The sequence below is a fragment of the Elgaria multicarinata genome, chromosome 1 (genome assembly GCF_023053635.1).
Source record: "Elgaria multicarinata webbii isolate HBS135686 ecotype San Diego chromosome 1, rElgMul1.1.pri, whole genome shotgun sequence".
Classification (NCBI taxonomy): Eukaryota; Metazoa; Chordata; class Lepidosauria; order Squamata; family Anguidae; genus Elgaria; species Elgaria multicarinata.
In genome coordinates this window covers 20946424-20972154 of record NC_086171.1, presented here as the reverse complement: position 1 = coordinate 20972154, position 25731 = coordinate 20946424, and the positions used below count along the sequence as shown (strand labels likewise).

Here is a 25731-nt window from a genome sequence, read left to right as displayed (position 1 = left end):
GCCAAACCTTTGTACCTGTACAACAGGGAGAGAATGGCAATCTACTTTAGGTCACTGCTGAGATGGAATGGATTTTAAAGAGATTTGAAGGATGACGCTATCATTTTATTTTTATTTATTATTGCATTTATATCCTGTCTTTTTTCCCTCCAAGGAACCCAAGGCAGCACTCCTCCTCCTCCTCCTCCTCCTCCTCCTCCTCTTCATTTTATCCTCACAACAACAACCCTGAGAGGTAGGTTGGGCTGAAAGTTTGCAACTCAGTGAGCTTCCACGGCCAAGTGGGACTAGAATCTGCTTCTCCCGACTCCCAATCCAGCACCTTACCCGCTGCTGTGCTAAGACAGTTCCCACAATCACGGAGCGGGAAATAAGCCATGGTGGCTTATTTCCCCCCGCACCCTGCATCTGCTGGTCACATGCCAGGAAGATTTGCATAACTACCCTCGGCAGTGCAACTTGTCATGTCGTGCAAGCCTGGCCAGGGCAGCTTGTTGCCATGGCTAACAAGCCACCAAGGCTCATAGTGGGGACAGGGTAGCCATTCCCAAAGATGGTGCATGGAAAAAACACGCTGCCTTGTGCCAATGCAAGGAACCATCTTCTGCTCAGGTATGAGTGTAGCATTCCCCAATGGAGCGCTCTCCAGATGTGGTGGACTGCAATTCCCATATTTCCCAGCCAGAATGGCCAAGAATTATTATGGGAGTTGCAGTCTAACACAACCAGAGGGTACCACATTGGCCAGTGCTGCCATACAGGCACCAGCAGTCTCTCACTCCCCACTTGTATTTCTGATGGCCATTTTCATGGCATCCATACCTGGCCACTTTGCTAGCTCATTGCCCCCCAACACCACCGCATCACTGCGGCAAAGTGGAATCGATACAGCTTTGCAGCAGGAGTGAGCACAGGCTTCTGGGCAGGAAAAATCACAGCACTGCTCTCCAATGGCAGGAATGGGGAGCAAATCCGAGGGACTGGAACACTTCAAAAGCCATTTTTCTTTCTTTCTGGCAGCTCTGCGCAACTTTGAAAGCCTGTAGCAGTGCAGATGCGCTGGTACAGTTCATTTAATTTCTGCATTATATATCATAACTGCCTTTACTTTCGTTCGTTAGAGTTTAGCATCGCCATGACAGCCATTCCTAGGTTTGCTAAGCCTGCCCCCTGGCCTGCATTCCTGCGCTTACTCTGCGCTGGGATCTGCCCCTAGCTACAGAATGCTCACTTTCTTAACCCGAAACGAAGCCACCACCGACAGCTGAAGAAACAACTGTGGTGACATCGGACCAATGGAAAAAGTCACAGTGAAACGACACTTCGAAAAGCACAGTTTCACGGAGAAAAGCCCCATGTTGCCGCAAGTTGGCAGCTGCATCATTTAAACAACGGGGTGCAAATGCACAGCCATGATGGGGTATATAGAGCATATAAGCAAGTCCGGTATCTTTAGGATGGGCAGCTCCCATTATTTTGTCTAGGAGCACTTCCAAGTATATTTCACCCCACATAATCAAACGTTCATTTGACTGAAACCACGTCTTGCAATTAAGATCTCGGTGGCCGGTGTGTAACTTCAAGGCATCCTGAGCAATGAAACTATGTGTGCAGTATAGAATCTTACTTCTCTCCTGGTTAGCTTCAATGCACATTTTGCTCCTGGGCATCACAAATTAAGGAAGCCAGTAAAACACTGATGCTCCTTCCACTAAACAACTAGATGCATTTATGGGGAACAGAATGGATCTATAAGGGTCAACAACCACATTTCTGAGCAGCAACTGTCATCCCAGTGAAAACACTGATCCACCTTGACTTAGCAACATCTGTTATGCTACCTTTGGGAATCCCTCACTGTAATTAATTTCTATGACTTGTTTGCCTTGTTTTTGTTTTTAAACAGAAATGTCCACAAAATGTGGATCATTGAGTCCAATTCTATTTCCTCACTTTGGTTTTTAACTCAGATTAAAAATAATAATAATCAGCTTCCAATTGAAACATTGTTTAAATGACAGCACCTTGCACAGGTTAAGAATGACGATGCCAGAGTTCTTGTAATTCTTCTTCTTTACTTTGTACTTGGGGTTTATGCACTCCCACTGTACCTGCAAAAAACACAAGTCAGTGCATGAAAGCCATTCTATGTTAGCAACTGAATCATTTATTCGGGATGCACAATGTGTGCTCTGCAGATGAAAACAAAAAATCACACAAAGTAATCCAAAGCTAAAGACATCTAAACATCACATAGTCAGGAGGGAATTAGCCCTAATCCAGAGCCTTGTGCAAACATCTATTCCAAATATGTGTGTGTGTGTGTGTGTATCTGTTTGCAAATACTGATTTGTCATGGACTTTGGCAAAGCTAGTCAAATGTACAAGGATGAATTTATTGCCTTGCTGGTGTACACAAAAGGCCCATCTAGTTTATCATTCTGTATCCAGCAGTGCCAGCATCTGGGAATCTCACAAGCAGGGCACAATGGAGATAGCCTGTTCTTCTATTTATTATCACACTTATATCCCACCTACTGCTTTATAAGGGCACTGAAGTGCACTGACAACTGTTGGAGCCCATGACACATTTCATATACTGTTTTCAAACCACTTGCAACGTGTTATATCCTGCTTGGTCTAGATCTGGCCCTGGTCAACGTGTCTGAGTTTAACTAGGGTGACCATATGAAAAGGAGGACAGGGCTCCTGTATCTTTAACAGTTGCATAGAAAAGGGAATTTCAGCAGGTGTCATTTGTATATATGGGGAACCTGGTGAAATTTTCTCTTCATCATAACAGTTAAAGCTGCAGGAGCTATACTGCAGCTATGCTGTAGCTATACTGTGACCAGATTTAAAAGAGGGCAGGACACCCGCAACTTTAACTGCTGTGATGAAGAGGAAATTTCCCCAGGTTCTCCATCCAAATGACACCTGCTGAAATTCCCTTTTCAATACAACTGTTAAAGATACAGGAGCCCTGTCCTCCTTTTCATATGGTCACCCTAGTTTAACTGATGTCCAGAATAATTCCATAAGTTACTGATGCATTGTGTGAAAAAGTGCTTTCTTTCATCAGTCCTAAATGTGCATAGAATGAGGAGGCTGGCTAGAGTTCAATGTTTTATAGGGCCAGGTGAGATCCCATTGCCCCCTTATGACCCCTGATAACTGCTGAGCTACTGAGCTGCAGTTTCACCTCCTGGCCATCTTCAGTGGTGGTGCCGAATACTGCGAGAAATGTATGGGAATTTCATTTTAGTTCACAAATCATCAAAACTTGCCCCATTTGCAACCATGAACACAAATGTGAATTGGAGTACCACTTTCTGGAAAACTCATATATTCCTGACCTCACAATTGCATTTGAAAAATGTGTATTTTTTTAACAATGCACACGTTAAAATACGCATTTCCACCCAAATGCACATTTTCATGCTTAATCAATAGGAGAAAAAGTGTAAACTTTTGAAAAATGCACACATTCCTCAATCAAACGGAAAGCAAAACAGGTTGCAGATGAAAATGGAACCAAGGTGAAAACCAAGTTTCAAAGCGGAGTTAGGGGAATTTCAGTTCGAGCATTCCTGGTTCTCTCATTCCTTAAAACTGCTATAGTGGCACAGAACCAGCAGGGCAAGAAGGATCTTGGAATTGTTGCAGATCACAAGCTGAATATGAGCCAACATTGTGATGTGGCTGGGGGGAAAAGCAAACGTTATTTTGGGCTGCATTAATAAAAGTACAGCTTCCAAATCACGTGAGGTACTGGTTCCCCTCTATTCAGCACTGGTTAGGCCTCATTTTGAGTACTGTATCGAGTTCTGGGTACCACACTTCAAGAAGATTGCAGACAAGCTGGAGGGGGTTCAGAGAAGGGAAATACAGATGACCAGTGGTCTGGAAACAAAGCCCTATGAGGAGAGACTGAAAGAAGTGGCATATTTAGCCTGGAGATTGAGAAGACATGATAGCACTCTTCAAATATTTATTTATTTATTGCATTTCTATACTGCCCAATAGCTAAAGCTCTCTGGGTGGTTTTCAAAATTAAGACAATTCAAAGTATAAAACAACAGTATAAAACCATAATATAAAATGCAATATAAAAGCACAACCAAGATAAAAACAGCAGCAATGCAAAAAGGTTGTCACACAGAGGAGGGGCAGGATCTCTTCTTGATCATCCCAGAGTGCAGGACATGGAATAATGGGCTCATGTTACAGGAAGCCAGATTCAGCCTGGACATTGGGAAAAAACTTCCTGACTGTTAAAGCAATATGACAATGGAACCAGTTACCTGGGGAGGTTGTGGGCTCTCATACACTAGAGGCCTTCAAGAGGCAGCTGGACAGCCATCTTTCAGGTATGGTTTAAGGTGAATTCCCGCATTGAGCAGGGGGTTGGACTCAATGGCCTTATAGGTGCCTTCCAACTCTACTATTCTTTGATAGAGTCTCAGGGTCCAGATTCCTACCTTTTTACAGTTTAACTCCAGCACCAATGGAGCTCTTACGAAAGCAAGTAGAGACTAAGGCTATTATCAGTTTTATGCATACAGGTTAACCGCTGAGAAATACATTTATACTGAAATTTAACCAGATTTGAATACATTTCCAAATGTACAAATATACACTTTATGGCCATTTAAGCTTTTATCCACTGACAGTGAAAGTACTTTAGAATTCACTCCTCAAGGCAGAATGTTTATTTTATCAATGTAGTCTCATTAAATTCAATGTAAATGTATTTTTCTGTCTACCATCCTTATGTACAGAATGCACATTTCATTGATGCTATCACACTTCAGTGCTTATAGTCCATTAGTGGTCTCATCTGCTTCTGCAAGCTATTTATCTGTGTTATGCTGTTTAATAGGTTTTAAAATATTCCTTGGAGGGTAAAAAATCAACCATTCATGTGAGGTAGACCCATTAGTACTGGAGTCACAAATTGCTTGAAGTTACAATTTACACTTACAACACAATGCTATATATGTCTACTTACAAGAAAACCCTATTAAATTCAATGCAGCTTACTCCCAGGTAAGTCGGAGTAAACCACTGTATTCAATGGGAAATACTTATGAGTAGACATGTATAGGATTGCACTGTTAATCAGCTTTACTCCCATTGAAATTATAGAATAAAACCTCTTTGATGCAAACACGTGCATTTTAAGTGCTTTGTAAATTGAACCCATATACAGAACTAATGTAAATTCTGTCTAAATCAGTCTCTTATTTATTTATTTCCATTTCTCTACTGCGCTCTGGGCAGTTTACAAAAATCAAAACCCCAAGGGACAACATAAAATATAAAATATCTTAGTGCGGCGCTCAGTCTTTAAAATCGCCATCAGTTTTACTTTGATAGGTGCTCCAATCCAGTTGTTCCCATGCACCCTTGGAGTTTCTACTCTGAACACAGAGCTGCACATGCTAAGAAGATGTTGCCCCGTTCTATTCCATGTGGGGAATACTCCACATGTGCAATCCCAATGAGCTCATGGTACATTCTCTAACACTGATGGGGGTGGCTCAGAATTGTTTACGTGGGTTCAGTATATGCACACATGCATCAGAACCTGACAGAGCCGTGAATTTCAATAATGATAAGAAAATAAACAAATAGGATTTAAGTGAAGCTTGTTTGCAGATAAGATGTTTAGGATCAGGAACTCTAAACAGAGCTTAATTTCTAAAATTCATGTTCAAGGTTAAAAATGTAGAATACAATATAGGCCAATACCCATTTTCATGTTAAAAGTAATCATTTGCTTAAATTATGATTTACTTTAAGGTTTTCTAGTATGCTTTAGGTTACAATCCTATACTCAGTTTCCTGGCAGCCAGCCCCATTGAACTCAATCAGACTCACTTTTGAGTAGGCATGCATATGGTTCTGCTGTCAGGGCCTCTTTGTGAATGTAATACTTTCTTTCAATGATGTTTAAAAATGCATGAAACACACCCCTCAAAAAGTGCTTGAGTTTATTGTCATAATGCTAAAGGATATTAAAAACCACCTTTTTGAGAGTAGATACAATGCTATTTAAGACAACTAAAATTGCAATACTACTCTGTGATCTGGATCTAATCCTGTGCATAGTGAAGAGTGGATAAGTTCGATTTAAGGGCATCCTTTATTTTTAAGTGGAATCCCTTCATTTTAAAACATGTTTCTTATTTTAGAGTTTAGGAAGATATAGAACATATTTCTTATTTCAGCTGTATTATGCTAGAAAGCAAACTTCATGTGCATGATATGGTAAGCGTATATATTTATTTGTTATAAATTAAGGGTGTTATAAATTTATAACAATTTATTTGTTATAAATTAAGGGTGCAATTCTATCCATGTTTAGACAGAAAAAAGTCCAAAGATTCCCAGGATTCCCCAGCCAGTATGCATAGAACTGCATCCTAAAATAAGAAATAAACAAATAAATATGTCATTGACATGTTTGGAATCTCGGCTGTGTCTTGTCAAAATTAGGCCTCCTGACTTTAGTGCCCATGGAAACAAATACTGCAACTACACAACATAGCAAAACTTGTATCGAATCATTTATAAGTAATATTTATTTTGGAGCAGGGGAAACTTAGCCTGCTTTTCTCAGGACAGACCTGAAAAAAACCACTATAGCACATTATAGCATTTATTATCAAAAGGAGCAGGTAAACCTGATTCTGGACTGTACCACTTCAGATATGTCCAGTTACACATCATAAAATGCTTCATACAAAAAAAATAAAAGAAAAAAGTTCCTTCCATATAGAAAACTAAACAGCAAGGAGAAAGTGAGGTTAGAAGCTAAGTTTCTATGTGCAAGGATTTTCCCCCATTTAGTATGGTGCAGCATTCACTTGTCTGGCCATTCCTGCAGTCTGAATATGCTACAGTCCAGAACAGAATTATTACTTCAGCTGAAATGTGTAAAACCTGGAACATAAGAGAAAGGCGTTTCTGCTGCAATTGAATATTGTGAGTGAAGTGCTTCATATGCTTCTGCTGATGCTCTTGGTATCTTCATAGGAGGATTATTCAGGAACTGCCAGACGGAGGGCTTCTAGTGCTAAATTATCAAAAGACATTTCACCTTTTCTTAAAGGAATTTTTTCTCATATGAAAAGAGATGGAAGAAGCAGTCAGGAAACATGGAAGGGCTACAAACTGAAGGCAACAATGTCTGGAACATCTCCCCGCCCCAATTTCTGTGAATGAGGCAGTGTGATTGCACAGTAAATGCCTCATCTGGAAGCACCCTTCTTTCAGTGACTCAGTGAGCCACATTTGTTGCCCTTTGAGTACCCACCAAAAGATTAAAAGCTCTCCTTAAAGCAGAACTTTCAACCCCTTCGCCTTGGAGTCTGGCAAATGGAGCTGATAACTAGACAAATTTAACAAGAGAAATATTTCCCAGACAGCTGAACACTCTCTGGTTTGCTCTGGAGATCAATTATTCATGTTGTGAAAAAAAATTTTTTTTCCAGTCGAGGTAACAGACAGATACGGGACCACATGTTCCTGGGATTTTTCCCAACAACTCCCCCTCTAGAGAGCTTGCTCCAAGTTCACACTCTGGCCTCTTCCATATCCTGATATCGAAATGATGGTTTCCCTCAACATAGTTGGGAAACAAAATTGACAAGAGATGGGAGAGGTACTAACCTAATAAGTCAAATCTGGCCATATGAACGACTTAATCTGAGCTGCCTCTTTCCCCTGTGGCTCCATCTTCAATGCCACAATTCAACTCTGCAACTTTTGGCATGGTGTATTGGTATTTTGACACATAGCTCTTGCTATAAATAAATGGTCTCCCAATGTGTGCTGAGCTTCTTTTCAGATGCTGGTACACTCAGTCTGCAAACATAAACAGGGCTTATAGAGGTGCTCTCTGATCTAGAGATTCCTTGCAGTATAGACAGCTTCAATACAACCCAAGAGACTTGACTATGACTTGCTGAGTCATTTCCTAACTAATCAAGTCAAGTTTAGAGTGGAGAACCCTATCGGAATAATATTAAGATGTTGGCTAACAAGTCGTTTTATTATTAAATACATAGCCTCTAGTATTTTGTTGGAAAGGAGATTCCCTTATATTTCCAAAAGGTACCTCCATTCCTAAACATACTGTTTGGATGTAACTTGAAAGTAATTAATCATTGTTTCATGTTTCATCTAAACTGGGAAACTATGGTTACCAACATTGGATCTTAAACCAACTTCAAACTGTGGTTTTAGATCCTGGTGTCTTCTGAAGCTTGTAACCACAGTTTCCTGAGATGGGCCTGACAGTAGCCCTATTCAGGAATTAATCTTACCAGTTTTAACAACATGCGAGTGTTATCATGTTGAGTAGCTCCGCCTTGGCATTGCACACATTAAACAGCCCCTCCCCCTGGTATCCACACAAGCAGCACAAACATCTAAAGAGAGGTGGCCTTCATGCATACAGATTTGGGCATAGTGGCCTCCATGCAATCCAGAATCCTATGCTATCAGGGTTCCGGGTCACATGAAAACTGTATGCACTGTGTTGATTCCAGAATGTGCTTGGTTCCACAGTTAAAACACGCATCGTATGGTAAATACCCAATTTAATATAGTAATAGGATTTCGTTTTGACACCTCAAATATTCTCTACATTTTGGTTTGGATCTATGCCATGTTTGTCACACTTAAATGATATTGAAATCAATGGGACTTAAGTCAGTAATGACTAATGTGCCCCATTGATTTCAGTGGGATTAAAATAGAAGTAAGAACATAAGAGCCATGCTGGATCAGATCAAGGGTCCATCTAGTCCAGCATTCTGTGCATACAATGGCCAACCAGCTGCCCACAGAAACTTCCAAGCAGGACATGAGTGCAAAAGCACCCTCTCGCCCATGTTCCCCAGCAACAGGTGTACATAGGCATCCTGCCTCTAATACTGGAGTTAATTTAGGCTGGACCCAACCGGTTGTCTTTGAATCTTCAGAGATCAGACAATGTTCACATGGCTACTTTTAAATAACCACATTATAAACATGCCAAATTAAATAACATTCTCACCTTGTGGAAATTTCCATTGAGATTGCAAATGTAAGAGGGTTTCTCAGCCTATTATGGAAACAGATTTTCCAGTTATATAATAATCCCACTGCTAATTGCCCAGGTGCGCCTTCATTTTAAGGCTATTTTTAAATTCATCTAGTTCTCTTTAATTGAGCAGAGCAACGTCCGTGGCACCCTTGACTGGCTTTATCAAAATGTCTTACCAAAATTTGTGCAAGATTTATACAAGTGCAAGATGTTTTGACAAAATAGAAAGAATCCATTACTGTCAAGAATCATGTAGTACTTACACCGAGCAAAGGCATTTTTCATATGACATACGAGATCAGATATTTTTCTCTTTCAGACTGGTCAAGTCGAATGGCTGCAAACCTAAAGTCCCCGTCCCCACCAAGAAAATGTCATAGAGGCCAAAATCAAAACACGATTCCTCTTCAAATGCACATAGTAAATAGACTGCTGGACTTTGATCAAAGAGACAAGAGTTCATATTTGTACTCAGTAGTGATGAGGAATTGGTCTGTTATTACATGAGTGGGTCTTGGGCTGATGTGCTCCCTCTTCCCGGTACACTATGATTCACATTTCCTGGATTGCAGCAAACAATGGGTAGGATTTAGGGCTGTGCTCCACTTAGGGTCGTAGAAGCGGCATCAGAGTGGCCTGATTCGTCTCCGGTAAAGGCAGAGGTGTATCGGTTTGGGGGGGCAGTGGAGCAACATGGAGTGGGTTGCGGATTTGCGGAGCGCTCCGCTTGTTTTCGGCGCTCCGCCCGCAATTTTGGTATTTTGCCCCATAGGATTGCATTGGCTGAAAATATGACTATAACTTCTTCTTTAAAAAAAAAGAAGAAGAAGAAGATAGATCCCTGAAACTTACTGTGCGTAGACATTGATGATTGGGAGTCATTTGTGTCGATTTTCAGAAGTTTTCGTCGTGCAGTTTGCTTGCTATAATTTTATATTCTTGTTGTTTATTCGTTCAGTCGTTTCCGACTCTTCGTGACTTCATGGACCAGCCCACGCCAGTGCTTTCTGTCGGCCGTTGCCACCCCCAGCTCCCCCAAGGTCAAGTCTGTCACCTCCAGAATATCATCCATCCATCTTGCCCTTGGGCGGCCCCTCTTCCTTTTGCCTTCCACTTTCCCTAGCATCAGCCTCTTCTCCAGGGTATCCTGTCTTCTCATTATGTGGCCAAAGTACTTCAGTTTTGCCTTTAATGCCATTCCCTCAAGTGAGCAGTCTGGCTTTATTTCCTGGAGTATGGACTGGTTTGATCTTCTTGCAGTCCAAGGCACTCTCAGAATTTTCCTCCAACACCACAGTTCAAAAGCATCTATCTTCCTTCGCTCAGCCTTCCTTATGGTCCAGCTCTCGCAGCCATAGGTTACTACGGGGAATACCATTGCTTTAACTATGCAGACCTTTGTTGTCAGTGTGGTGTTTCTGCTCTTAACTATTTTATCAAGATTTGTCATTGCTCTCCTCCCAAGAAGTAAATGACTTCTGATTTCCTGGCTGCAGTCAGCGTCTGTGGTAATCTTTGCGCCCAGAAATACAAAGTCTGTCACTGCCTCCACGTTTTCTCCCTCTATTTGCCAGTTATCAATCAAGGTGGTTGCCATAATCTTGGTTTTTTTGAGGTTTAACTGCAACCCAGCTTTTACACTTTCTTCTTTCACCTTTGTCACAAGGCTCCTCAGCTCCTCCTCGCTTTCAGCCATCAAAGTGGTGTCATCTGCATATCTGAGATTGTTAATGTTTCTTCCTGTGATTTTAATTCCAGCTTTGGATTCGTCAAGCCCAGCACGTCGCATGATGTGTTCTGCATACAAGTTGAATAGGTAAGGTGAGAGTATACAACCCTGCCGTACTCCTTTCCCAATCTTAAACCAGTCCATTGTTCCGTGGTCTGTTCTTACCGTTGCTACTTGTTCGTTATACAAATTCCTCAGGAGGCAGACAAGATGACTTGGTATCCCCATACCACCAAGAACTTGCCACAGTTTGTTATGATCCACACAGTCAAAGGCTTTAGAATAGTCAATAAAACAGAAATAGATGTTTTTCTGGAACTCCCTGGCTTTCTCCATTATCCAGCGGATATTGGCAATTTGGTCTCTAGTTCCTCTGCCTTTTCTAAACCCAGCTTGTACATCTGGCAATTCTTGCTCCATGAATTGCTGGAGTCTACATTGCAGGATCTTGAGCATTACCTTGCTGGCATGTGAAATAAGTGCCACTGTCCGATAGTTTGAACATTCTTTAGTGTTTCCCTTTTTTGGTATGGGGATATAAGTTGATTTTTTCCAGTCTGATGGCCATTCTTGTGTTTTCCAAATTTGCTGGCATATGGCATGCATCACCTTGACAGCATCATCTTGCAATATTTTAAACAGTTCAGCTGGGATACCGTCGTCTCCTGCTGCCTTGTTATTAACAATGCTTCTTAAGGCCCATTCAACCTCACTCTTCAGGATGTCTGGCTCTAACTCACTGACCACACCGTCTGAGCTATCCCTGATATTATTATCCTTCCTATATAGATCTTCCGTATATTCTTGCCACCTTTTCTTGATCTCTTCTGTTTCTGTTAGGTCCTTGCCATCTTTGTTTTTGATCATACCCATTTTTGCCTGGAATTTACCTCCGATGTTTCTAATTTTCTGGAAGAGGTCTCTTGTCCTTCCTATTCTATTGTCTTCTTCCACTTCTGCACATTGCTTGATTAAAAATAATTCCTTATCTCTTCTGGCTAACCTCTGGAATTTTGCATTTAATTGGGCATATCTCCCCCTATCACTGTTGCCTTTTGCTTTCCTTCTTTCTTGGGCTACTTCCAGTGTCTCAGCAGACAGCCATCTTGCCTTCTTGGTTTTCTTTTTCGTTGGGACGTTTTTTGTTGCCACCTCTTGGACAATGTTGCGAACTTCTGTCCGTAGTTCTTCCGGGACCCTATCTACTAAATCTAGTCCCTTAAATCTGTTCTTCACTTCCACTGCATATTCATTAGGAATATTAGTGAGCTCATATCTAACTGATCTGTGGGTCTTCCCTATTCTCTTTAGTTTGATTCTAAATTGTGCAATAAGAAGTTCGTGATCTGAACTACAGTCAGCTCCAGGTCTTGTTTTTACTGTCTGTATAGATGTCCGCCACCTTTGGCTGCAAAGGATGTAGTCAATCTGATTTCGGTGTCGGCCATCTGGTGAAGTCCATGTACAAAGCCGTCTTTTCGGTTGTTGGAAGAGAGTGTTTGTTATGCACAGTGAGTTGTCCTGGCAGAATTCTATCAGCCTATGTCCCGCTTCATTTTGTTCTCCTAGACCATGCTTACCTGTAATTCCAGGTGTTATTTGGCTACCCACCTTGGCGTTCCAGTCCCCTGTAACGAAAATAACATCTCTTTTTGGTGTATTATCCAGTAGGTGCTGCAGATCTTCATAGAACTGATCAACTTCTACTTCTTTAGCATCTGTGGTTGGGGCATATATTTGGATCACTGTGATGTTAAATGGCTTACCCTGAATTCGAATTGAGATCATTCTATCATTTTTTGGATTGTATCCAAGCACTGCTTTAGCCACTTTATTATTAATTATGAAGGCTACTCCATTTCTTCTGTGATCCTCATGTTCACAGTAGTAGATCTGGTGGTGATCTGATGTGAAGTGGCCCATTCCAGTCCATTTCAGTTCACTGACACCCAATATATCTATATTTAATCTTGACATCTCACCAATAACCACATCCAATTTGCCCTGGCTCATAGATCTTACATTCCAGGTTCCTATGGTGTGTTGATCTTTAGAACATCGGATTCGTCGTTCACCACCAGCACCGTCGGCCGCTAGCCGTATTTTTGGCTTTGAGCTAGCTGCGTCATCACATCTGGGGCTAGTTGAACTTATCCTCTGTTCCTCCCCAGTAGCATTTTGACCATCTTCCGACCTGGGGGTCCCATCTTCCGATGGTATACCGACATACCTCTGGTTGTACTGATCCATTTAGTTTTCACGGCAAGAATACTGGGGTGGGTTGCCATTACCTTCCCCAGGGATCGTATTTAGTCTGACCTCTCTGCCATGACCTTCCCGTCTTGGGTGTCCCTTCACGGTTTAGCTCATGGCATCCTTGAGGTGCTCAAGCTCCAGCACCACGACAAGGTAACGATCTCCTTTGCATTCTATAATTTTTATAGAATGGCTAAAACGGGAGGGGGGAAGCGCTTTTTCCCCACCTTGATGATTGACAGATTCAACGCCCAATCATGATAAGTGATCACCTGATGTGAAGCATCCTCCAATCCCAATGTTGGGGGTGGGGAATAAGCAAAACGGGATACTTAGTAACGTGGGATACTAGTAACTTTGATTTCTTTGTCTTTTGATCGGACTTTTTTCAGTGTTTTGAAGCAGTAGCCCCAGTAAACTCACACACACAACCTTAAATCATATACTAAGTAAAATAACAGATAGGCAACACACCACTGCAAGGTACCCACCATAACCTTGGGGAACAACTGAATAGATGTGGTGCAAGAGAATGATGTCCTTATGGCATGTGGACATGCTCAGTGCACACTGCTCTGCCTTGGGGGGTCATCAGAACCCTCCAAAGGGTAGCCAGTGGAGAAGCCAATGAGTTACACGAGTTGAAGTGTGATGTTGCTTCTCAAAGGCACGTACCTAGACAGGACTGGCCAAATGACTGGTGAATCCTCTGTCCCGCTGGGCACGTCCACTTTCCCCTTACTGGTAATAAAGTCAGACAAAGCCTTTTTTAAAAAAAAAAATCTTGTTGTGGTGATTATTACTAGATTCAGTAGCACTGCTGCTTTTAATTCCACCCCTCCTGTGTTTGTTGGTTTGTTTGTTTAATTTATATACCACCCCATAGCCAAAGCTCTCCTGGCTTTCCCTCTTCAGTGAAGTCAGGCAGGCTTTCATTGTGGTTCAACTTGTTATTGTTTTTGTGATTATTATTATTATTATTAATATTAGTACTGCTATTATTAACATTATTATTGTTTAATAATGGCTATGATCACAGTGCAGTCAATCAACTCTGAAGCAAGGAAGACAAAGGTTTACTCTTATCCTCCTAGCCCCCTATTAGTTATGGGATGCAAAGGCATCTCTCTGTGCTGTTCCCGCCTCACAGGGCTGGTTTGCATTACTGGCCTTGCATGGCCTGGAAAGTGGAAACAATCCATGGCTCACTTACTTGTGCCCCCAGAAATGTCTGCTGCATGCCCGCGTTCCCGCCTCCGCCTGGGTGCTCTCGTTGTGGGGTATTGGATCTGCTGTCTGGGACTTACTTTCCCACAGATCTATGGCATATTGTGTGTGTGTGTGTGTGTGTGTGTGTGTGTAGCACCTCTCTGTCTGCCTCTCTGCCCTCCTGGTGCCTGGGAGATGTAGATGGGGTGCGTGGGTCAACCCCACAAGCCTCTTGCATGCTTGCTCCCAGTGCTTCGGGGGCATAGCCGCCGCCTGCTGCCTCTCCTCTTCTGTGCCCACCTCACAGGGCTGGTTTGTGTGTGTCTTGCTTTGACTCAGGGCATTAGTCCTTCCTGGTGATGAAAAGGCAGCTGCATTGCTGCTGCACTCACCCTGTTGAAGTTCCTTGTTAATTTTTGAAGTGTTGAAGATTCTTATTTAGGTTTATCTTTAAATATTCCCCACAATTCATGGTATGTTGGGATTTACTTTGAAATGGCCATGAATATTTAGAAGCCCATTTACCTGTCTGCAGCTTACAAAATCCCTGAGATAGATGCATTTCTGAAAATGGGGTGGGGGAATATTTTTAAATATTCCTCAAAAATCATCAGGGCATGCTCAGATTTGCTTCAAACTTGGCATAAATGTGGATCTAAGTGGAAGCTGTGATGGTGCCCATTTTCAAGTTTCTATCTTGAAAAATGATGGAGATATTTGCATTTCTGAAAATTGGGTGGGGGATTTTTAAATATTCACCAAAAATCAGTGGATGCTTGGATTTGCTTCAAACTGGGTGGAATGTGATACATGTATAAGCTCTCATGGTGCCAATTTTGTGGTTTCTAACATTAAAAGTAAAAAAGTTATATGTGTTCGATTTTCAATGCAAGTCTATGGGGGGGGGGGGGACATGGAGCTCCGATCCGGATCCAGAGCCCTACAGCAGAGTGGAGCATAGGTGGATCGATGTGGGGTGGAGCAGACCCGATCTGGAATTTGAGGATCAGGATCCAGAGCGGATCGGGGGGGGTGGTGGTCCATGCACAGCCGTAGTAGGATTCAGATTTAGTCCTACTTAGAGCAGACCCATTGAAATCAATGGGAATTCATAACTAACTGAACTCCCATTGATTTCAATGAGTGTACTCTAAGTATAATCAAATCTGGATCCAATCCCATAGATCGATATCATGACAATCTATGGCTTGTACTTGTTCTCCAAGTATTGCTCATCTAACAGCAAACAATGACGTTAGTGTTGTGTGTGGACTTCTTACTTAACCTACCTCACAGGGATATTGTGAAAAGAAAATAGAATAATCCTATGTATACTATGCTGAGCTCCTTGGAGGAAGGGCAAGATAAGAGCAAGATATATATGTCATGAACAGTCAATGAAAAGCAACCATATCAGAAGCTAACCACATGTCAGGATTGGGCCCAGGCTCCTGGTGGATCCTGAAGATTCTGTTTGTAGGAGAGCTAGGAGAGAAGTAGTTGGAATAGAGGGTGGAGAAGGAAATCCCCCAGGACTCCCCAGGAGCCAGGGAAGAATCTTCCCAAGGGCAAAACAATCTGGTGGGTCAGGACCAAGTACCGCCTTCCCACATCCCTGTGGGAAAATAACTTCTCACAGAGGAGGAGGAGCATAACTTGGCTGATGCAAGAGTCTGCCTTCGATCCAACAGGGTGGACTTTATGAGAGGGGTGAGATGCTCTGCCAAGTTGGCCCCCCACCAAAGACAAGGGAGACAGGATCCACCCTGAAGGAGGGTCGTAGAAAGCCATTGAGGTTCTGTGTTGTTGTTTTGTTCAGTCGCTTCCGACTCTTCGTGACTTCATGGACCAGAGTAGTCTATTGTTAGTTTAGCAGCAACTCTCTTCCTTACTGGAATTTCCCCTTAATAGAGTACTTCGAGTAGCTAATTAGGCCCTGGGGGCAGTCTTTGGGCTTCTACTAAGTGATTAGTTTAAAAGGCCTCTGTTAGCATAATAAAGAAGTGTTGACTGGAAGTTTGACTCTCTACCTTATTACTGCACAGCGGGAGGGCTTGTAGCTCTAACACCAGAGTTGGTTCTAGGGTTTTCAGGGTCTTGAGGTATCCTCTGTCCCCTCACCATAAGCTCTCTTTACCCTCCTGAATAAAATATGCTGAAGACTAGTGCCTGATTTATTCTTCTCTTTGAATGTGGAATCTGGTCACTCAGAGAAATTTGCACAAGCGTAAATGATAGCAAGGTCCCAAGAGGAGAACAGGGCTGGATCTACACTACTGCTTTAAAGCGCTTTATAACAGTTATAAAGCACTTTAACTGCTTTAAAGCCCTATAAAACTGTTATAAAGCGCTTTAAAGCAGTAGTGTAGATCCGGCCCAGGTGAGTACTACAGCGCAGTGTTGCAGTGACCTCCACCACCTTAAACATGTCACGGCAGCATTTTACACTTCTTCAAATGCCTCTGGATGACTGAAGGCCTATATGCTTTCCTTGGAAAATACTAGCAAGGTTTTTCTTGGATTACACTATGTGTTTTGTACCTTCTGTTTGCTACAATAGAAAGAAAATATGCAAGAGTCAACATTTAAGTTTCTTAATAAAATTGATCAAAACTAATATGTCCAGTATTACACAACCATAGGAAATGACAATCGTCTGTCATATTCATCATCTCTCACCAATCCAAATTTGTGTGGATAGAGCTACTAGCTGGAATTATTAATGGGCCGCTCATTCCAATTTTACTAAAGCCTTTAATTCATGATTGATTTTAGAACCCAATTTGTTTCATTAGGATGGGATCTAATGCAGCTGAGGGCTATAAAAGCAGAAAAAGTTCCTAACAGTTTTTTTTTTTTACACTCTCCTTAATAAAAGCTTATTTTCTATATAATTTGGGTGGGTGGGCTGGCTGCTTTGTAATAACATTTTTGCAATTTGCAGGTTCCATCTTTTTGATAAAGAGATTGTCTCACTCAACCTAGAGATTTTATATTTTAGGCATATGGAGCACAAAAGTTCAGCTGATAAGGGACAACATATTGTTATGCTCACACCACTTCTCTGAGTGGTGAGATGTTTCTAGGCCACAGCACTTAGCCAGGTTTGGTTCTCCTTGGAAGGAGGTCACTGGAGGTGCCTGGGAGTTCAATACTATTTGGATTTATGTACGAATATGCAGGTTGATCATAAGGTGGAGGTACGGCTTAAACCCTTCAACAGACAGCCAAAGTCCACTGTTCCCACTTCAGATCTCTATGGTGACAACCAGCACCCTAAGATACTTACAGAGCCCAAGCTCAGCTCTCTGTGTTTCTTTGTCTCTGCCCCACTCAAATTGCAGTCTGACCTTTGTTTCCCTATGGAGACCTCCCCCTGGCTAGAGGGTGCAACAAGGATGAGTAATTGCCAACCATCACTTAGCCTTTTTGGACCGTCTTTGCTCCCATGGAGACACATCACCTGAATAGTATGGGTTATCAACCAGTGGAAGCTGGTGGCTTCAATTTCAGTGGGACTGTAAATCCATTCTGGGTTTCAGTCAGAACCAGCCAGAACTCTAAAGGAGCTATCCAAGGTGTTTAACTCAATCCCTGAAAATAGGTTCTGCAACTTTAGAGTTCCAGGTGGTTCTTACTGAAACCCAGACTGGGTTCACAGCCCCACCGAAACTGGAGCCATCAGCCTCCACTGCTATCAACACCCTACAGTCAAGTCCAAGACACTGGAAATGTATTTTGAGACTGATGTCTTAATTTTCCCCATGTAGGGTTACTGCTGCTTGTGTGACCCACTTTAGGTCAGGCAGCAACCTAGTAGTGGGTCCCAATCCACCAGTTAAAGTGGCCTAAATTGTGCTGCAGAAGATGTTTCTTATCCTAATGTTTCTAAACATGCCTTGCTTTACCTCCTCCCAAAAGATTTCCTACCAGGGGAGTAGGGAGTCAAACATTCTGAGTGAGAGGACGGAGGAGCACTCAACTCACCCATAAAGAATAAGTGTCACCCCTACAGAGAACAATCGAATGTACAACAACATCCTAGATCAGAAGCTTTCATACCCTTCCCGGAAGCGAACTGACAGCTTTCTAGATCTTAAGGTTGCTAATAAGTTGACCCAATGAAATGGGAGGTCAGTTACCCAGAGAGTACTAAGAAGCCTGCTCAGACATTCCAATTAACATCTAGCTCTGTTCCAGTTCCTACTGAAACCGCTAGTGACATTTTAGCATAGCACAGATTCCAAGCAAGAAGAGGATGTGTTGTGAGGTGGCGGCAGCCCAAAAACAACTGTATACATTCTGTAGAAGAATTAGTCTGAGAAATATAATATACTACTACTTGTCTATTAAGACCAAAACAGGAAAAGTGCTTGTCTGTATAAGTCGTACCAATTTGGACATTTTTCCACCAAGCAAACAAGACACAGCTTAGTTCCATGCAGCAGGAGTAAGCGACAGGGCCACAGCTTTCAGGCATGCAAATACAGTTTCATTCTAACATTATCACGTACTTAAACTTACATTGCTCTTATCTCTGATCAGTAATCAGAGATAAGAGCAGGATTTCCCTGCACTCTGCTGAAGAAAGGCTGGCTTTCTTGGGAAATTCCAGCTCTTACCTCTGATCAGTGACTGGAGATAAAGTGTGTGTATGTGGGATGGGAGTTCTTCACAGAGCTGGAGGGAGAAAGGGTAGGGCCTGAGGAAAAAGCTTGTGGACTGGATGGAGAACATTTACAGGCCTCCACCTTTGCTTTAATTGCTAAGCTTATTTTCCGGACCAATGATATATGAGTCTAGAGTTTCTTGTGTGCACTCTAATCACCCTTTGTCTAAATTCCTTGTATGAAATCTTCTTAAAAACCTAATCAAATGTTGGCTGAAGTGTTTACATCACTTCAATAAAAGGGATTACATGAATGGCAAGGCAGTATTCTGCACATTTTGCATTAAACTCTGCTGACCACAGGTTGAAAATGCTACTATTTTAATTCTGCTATTGTTTTCAAATTACATACATTCACCTGAGCTTACCTGTCTCCCTTCCATTGCTCCTCGCATCTCCTTGAATGTTGAACTGAACTCTCCAATGAAGTCGTGCTTGCCATTGGAATCCCAGTCCCAAACTATGCACTGAAAGACAAAAAGAATATTTAATCCTTCTTTAAAAAGACTTTGGGAGCAGCATCATGAAAAGCCATCCATAGAATCAAGGCGTGTACAAGGTGCTTCCAAACTCTTATTTCACTTATCCACACCACAAACAGGTTAGGAAAGTTAGCCAGAGATATAGGAACCCAAATGAACTGTATAACCAAGTAAAGATCTGAACTTGGATCAAGGGCCAATCACACTGGCTCCAACTCAACAAAATACGGATGCTGCAATAGGTCCCCACCCACACATACCCATTGCTGCCAAGAATTTTTTAAACAGCTCCCATAGCCCATCTAGGGAATGCTTGTGAAGTAACCAGGTTCAGGAGAAACGAATAGCTGGAACAGGAGTCTTTTGCTATTCTTGCTGTCCGAGACCCACCTAGTTTCAGCTTGCTTTAACAGCCGAGGAAGGCAATGGCAAACCACCCCTCTATAAGGCCTGCCAAGAAAACGTCAGTGAAAGCTGGTGTCCCTCCAAGAGTCAGTAATGACCCAGTGCTTGCACGAGAGGTTCCTTTCCTTTCCTTCCTTCTTCATAAGGCATTTATCGTGTGCTCATCATTCCCTATTCACAGTCGTTTACGGGTTCTTTACACACTGACATTATTCTCCAGTTTCGTTTCTACCCAGCACTTTCAGTGAGTTTTTTTTAGAGCAGGAAAACATGGCATTTAATTGTGAAAGTAAAAGAAAGCAGACCCACTGGAGGCGGACTTGCTCTCTTGCTGATCGTGAATCCCTTGTGTGGTATCACCAACAATATTATAGGGATGTGGTGAGGATGAAGAAATCCTTCTTTTCCTCATGCTTAGATGAGACAAAAAACCAGCCGGCTGGCCTGATAAATCCTGACTGAACAGCAACAGTAACAGAGCCTAAAGTTGATGGATGTGACAAGTTTGCTCATTTCTTTGCTGATAAATTCAGCAGGATTAGGGTGGCTTTCCCTCCAGGTTTACCTGCAGAGTTGCTGCTGGAGGCTTCGAGGACACAGCCTTCACTTGATAGCTTTGGCCCAGTATCCCTGACTGAATTTTTTGGGGGGAGAGGGGTTGGCTGGCTCCAGCACCACGATGCTGGAAATGGTGAGGTGGCACTATGAAATTGTTTTAATAAAAAAATAAATTTCCTCTTGTATATTTGTGTTGTTCCATCATACCACTGTGGCACCTAGAGGTTATGTAGCAGCAAAGAAGAAAAAAAAGGAAAAAAAGGGGGGGAAAAGGCAATGCTCCTCATGTAGTACTTGGATCTCAATTCTGCGATGAAACCAAAATTAAATACAGCCAATTAACAGCCGATTGACAGTCTTGTGTAGAAAAGTTGTATAAGACACCTTCCAGATGTTGTTGAACTATCATTCCTCACCATTGGCTGTGTTGGCTACTGCTGATGGAAGCTGTAGCCTAGCAACAACTGGAGGGTCACACATTTCCCATCCTGGCTATAAGGGATGGAAAGTGGAAACAAAGTACGTCCCCTATTTCAGGATCCTAACTGAAATAACAGAGAATGAAATTGGCTCTATGTTGAGGGAATCGGACCAATTTCACCTGTGTGAAAGTGTTAGGAAGATGGGTGGGCAGCAGCTTTCAGGGAAACAGAATAAAATGCACTGACAGTTTCTATTGAGTATCCCATATGCAGCAATAATACACTCATACTGGTACACACGATCTAATGGAACATAACAATCTTAAGCGATACTTCTCCTGCGACATAGAGGAGTAAATGCCCATTTCCAGCATGCAGGTTTCAAAAGCAATGTGTGTTTTTCACTTGTTATTTCTCGAACCTATATCCCCCAAAGTGGCTTCAACTGCATCTCAGGTGCTTCAAGCAGCATCTCTTATACTGAGATGAAGAACAGATCCAAGCAAGCTGCGTGCTCCCCGCTGTGCATTACCTACCACCTTGAACATTCACTGCGGAGTAAGGCTACGTGAGCGTTTTGGTCACCAATGAGGTTGGTAGCTCTTCTTCAGCCCCACCATATGATTGCCACACAGAGGTTCTGAATAATGAGTGAAAGATCCCCAATATTCACAGTATTCATTTGTTACACCAGCCTTTGCCAACCTAGTTCCCCCCAGATGTATTGAACTATAAGTCCCATCATTCCCCAGTCAGCACGGCCATTGGCTATGCTGGTTGGGGATGTTGGAAGTTGTAATCCAACACATCTGGAGGGAATCAGGTTAGGGAAGGGAGTACTATAGTATTATTGGAGCCCAAAGCTTTCAATGTGAGAGTAATGTATAAAGGATTGCCTCTTAACATGAAACGATTTAGTCTGATTTTCAAGTGTCTCAAAATCCTCCCCACTGTGGTAGAATGGATCTCTTTCTTAACTTGGGAGATATTGGCCATTTCTCTAATACATGTTGGCCATTTCTCTAATACGTGAATTGAAAAGGGATAAGATTTTCCCCAACTAAATGCAAAGCTAAATAAAACCATGAGACAAATTCTGTTATTTTAATTATTTCCAGTGTATAGTACCTTTTGACTGTTGGCGACCCAAACATTTATATGTACACTAAGGGAGGTTCACATGAAGCCCTCCCACATGTGATGAAGAGACACTTGAGGGGGTCATAGGCCACATGTGGTAGCCCCGCCACATGCTATGGCCACATCCTCCACTGCCATCAGCTGTGGCAGAAACACTCCTCTGCTGTCCATAGTTCAGACCATGTACATATGTACTGGTGGGGTTCTGATAGAGTTCTACATATGAACTCCACCAGGTGAGGAGGGACCCTGATTTGGCCAGGGTCCCTCTTTGCACACACATGAATATACATAGAATGCCCTTTCCTACTCAGTCCAAATGCAGAGACGGTGGGGAAAAGTTTCTACCATGGGAACTGGGAAGGGCTGGTCCAAAATTTTTTGCTGCCTGAGACAAAGGACAAGATGGCACCCCCTCCATTCTGCATCGAGAAGCCAAATGGACTGGTGATGGGATTGTGTCCTCCACTATAACTGAGGACAGCAGGCAGGACAGGCTGTAAGGCACAACTTTGTCCTCCAAGGGAAAGGAATGGATTGTGTGTGGGGGGGGGGGGGAGGGGGTCAGCATCTGCTGCCAGAGGCAGTTGCCTCACACTGCCTAATAATAGGGCTGGTCCAGCAGCTGGGGTGTGGCTGTAGTAGTGCAAGGACAGCACACAAACCCTGTGGACCCTCCTCATACGATCTTTCGATGTGTGTGGGAAAAGGTTCATATGAACCTCCCTACTATTAAGCATTCCGTAAGGAGGGGGAAGCTGCTGAGGAGGATGTCCTGGTAGTTGTTGTTGTTGTTGTTGTTGTTGTTGTTGTTGTTGTTGTTGTTTTTAGGCCCAAGAAACTCTTCACTGATCAGGGAGGGGAAAAGAACATGCCTGTGGCATATTCTGTTATGTTTCACCACATAAGTCTATAGTTTTGACCTTTACATCCCAAAGGGATGAAATATGTTTGAATCAAGCACACAAAGTACATTTCTCTCTGCACAGCGCAGCCGTTTGGTGACAACTTTGACAGAGATAGGAGAGATGAATCCCTCCGTGCCCATGTTTATATATTTAGAGATACTCCGTGAAAAAAGAGATTGCTGTGAAATTCCCCACCCTGCCCCAATCTGAAATCAAGAATGTCTCTTGATACTGGCAGCATAAGTCCTATCACTAAAAGAAAAACAGAGCATTGGAGTGTGAAAGGGGGGTGGCAGGAAGAGGCCAGAACCCTTTCTTCTCTGGTCCTTTTCCAGCTCAAAATCACTCTTCCCAAATTGCTTTATTTCACCAATTGGCGGTGGGGAGATACGTCGCCATGCTATCTACCCACCCACCCCCAGCCCCATCACCCTGTGGGTGAAAAAGCCACTTCAGGGAAGGAGACTGTGAACTGGAAACAGACTAGAGAGAAAAGGGCTTAAGCAGCCACTTCACCTCCCACCTTTCTTCTACTCAGACCCAGGCAGCCCATTAGGGAAAATCTTGCAGGGAGAATTACTGGACTGAGCAACAGGCCGCTCCATCTAGTCTTTTACCTTCTGGTGCCAACACAAACCACCAAGGAGAGTTGCAAAATTAGAAACAAACAGAACAATCCTTTGCAATGAGGGCTTCTTTCCCTGGTGCAAAAATCATACATTGGTCAGTGCGATAATCATTACTGTACAACATTTTGAAGAACTTCTTTCCCCCTTTCTTCTCTGATGATTATTGTTGTTGTTGTTGTTGTTGTTGTTGTTGTTGTTGTTGTTGTTGTTGTTGTTATTATTATTATTATTATTATTATTATTATTATTATTTAATTAAAAACCAAACTGTTCTGGCCTATTGCTTCACCAAAGAGGTGGTAAGAGTGGAGGAAATGGCAGCATTTTGGTTTAAACCTCCGCCTTCCAAATATTTCAGAGAAACATTACACACCATTGACCATCATGTTTGATCTATAGTGAATTATTTATCCAGCACCTGATCCAACTTGCATTGAGAAAGATCCCTTTACCTAATTTGCATATACATCATCCCATTGTTAACAATAGCATCTCTTAATTATGTTTTGTACTTTCTTTGATGGAAATATCGTATGCTGTTTGCTGTTTACATCGTATGCTGTATGTTAACCTTGGTTTAGTGCCTTGATATAGAAGGGGCAGGCAACATGGTGCCCTGACATCCTCCCAGGTTGTTGTTTTTTAATATTATTATGAACACATTTTCTTACCAGCAGGTGGGAAATAGAAATGTGAAATAGATTTCTGCTGGTGCTGAAAATGGTGGGTTTAAAGGTATTGAGATTCAGATCCATGACTGCTGCTTTGTACTCAGTCCTTTGGGCAGGTTGCTTGTCCTTTTCCATGCCTCCCGTGGCAGCCATTTTGTGGTGATGCCCAGGACATATTCTCTTGGAGAATGGACAGTTGAGTCAGAGTTGCATGATGAGTGTTGACTTTGATGAGTGTCTACTTTGCTCTCCACCCAACAATGTCCTCTAACCTCTCCTCTTTATAGAAGGGGGAACACTGGAACACATAGCCTTTAATCATATTTCCTTTATTCTTTCATGTTCAATCTTTCCTGTCCCTCCCCACCCCACACACACACTTAAAAAACAAACATACACAATTGCCGGTTGCTGATTAAAGAAAAAGAACAAAGAATCATGATTGCACTAATGATCCATTCATTATCTGCAGTTCATTATAATGCCAGAAAGTTGTTGAAAAGAAGAAAGGACTGTTTTGGATTATTTGAGGTTTGAATTTTAATTGGAGATCATTAAAAGTCAAATTACATTTAACAAGGTCAAGGTTAACAAAGATCAGGCTGTTTGTTTATTTCACTCCTTTGGACTTCTCATTTTGGCTTTTCAGAAGCCAGATAATAATGTTGAATTGCTGGACAAAAGAAACCATTATTATCTCTGTGTTGTTTGCACAGCTATAATTAGGGCAAGGGTAAAGGGTGCTTGTAAACTGGCCTAGTACAATTGCCTATTACGCAAGACATTTACATCTGGCTATAAACATTCATTGCCAACCTCAACCAGTGCGCCATATACAATATGCTTCTAAAGAATTCATGTAATGTAAAACTAAAAAGAACATTGGCTTCCAAATTCATATGTGAGTTTAAGGCACTATGCCATCCACGTACACTGCACATTATTGGTGGTGAATTTTGAGCCACCCCTGCTGCTCCCACTAAAATTGCCCCCTGCAGTAACGATAACAAAAAAAGCAGCATTTTTTTCTCAAAACCAAAGCGCATGCTTGTCATGCCCCTTGTTTTCAAGAAAATTGGCCGCTTTTTTTGTTTTGCTGCTGCTGCCGCACTGCAAAATTTGGGCAGCAAATTTGGGGGGGCAGTGGAGGGGTACAGGGGTACAGTCCCTTGTGATGTCTGGGGGCAAAGGTGCCTCCTCAACCTCGATAGGTTGCCCACCCCTGCTGTACATGTTTTCCAACTAATTTGCTATGAATATCAGTCCAACCCCCTCCCTCAAACAACACACAATTTGCTATCTATGCATGTATCTATCTATTTATTCAACAGGTATGTGCTTGTTTGTATTTATTTATATTATTACTTACTGCTATGATGGAAATCAAAGCAGCAAACAAAGAATTTCAAGGCAGTCTCCCATTTAGATATTGAAGAGGCCCTGACTTCCTTGCTTCAATGATTGCGCATCATGTGTCATCATATCATGCTCTGGCGCTTCCAGAGAATGCCCTGCATTCTCTGCACAACAGTCACGGGAGACCCCATGATACTAAC

The 25731-nt window shown here is 42.4% G+C and overlaps 1 protein-coding gene across 1 annotated transcript in view; it reads right to left on the bottom strand.

The window, feature by feature from the left end:
• CPNE4 (copine 4) overlaps positions 1-25731 on the bottom strand; it is a 208677-nt gene that overhangs the window by 32631 nt on the left and 150315 nt on the right. Inside the window, exons 8-9 of the mRNA XM_063124856.1 lie at positions 19329-19427; positions 2025-2111 (exon numbers count right to left, since the gene is read on the bottom strand). Of these exons, the coding sequence (XP_062980926.1) occupies positions 2025-2111; positions 19329-19427 (186 nt within the window). The remainder of the gene's footprint in view (positions 1-2024; positions 2112-19328; positions 19428-25731) is intronic.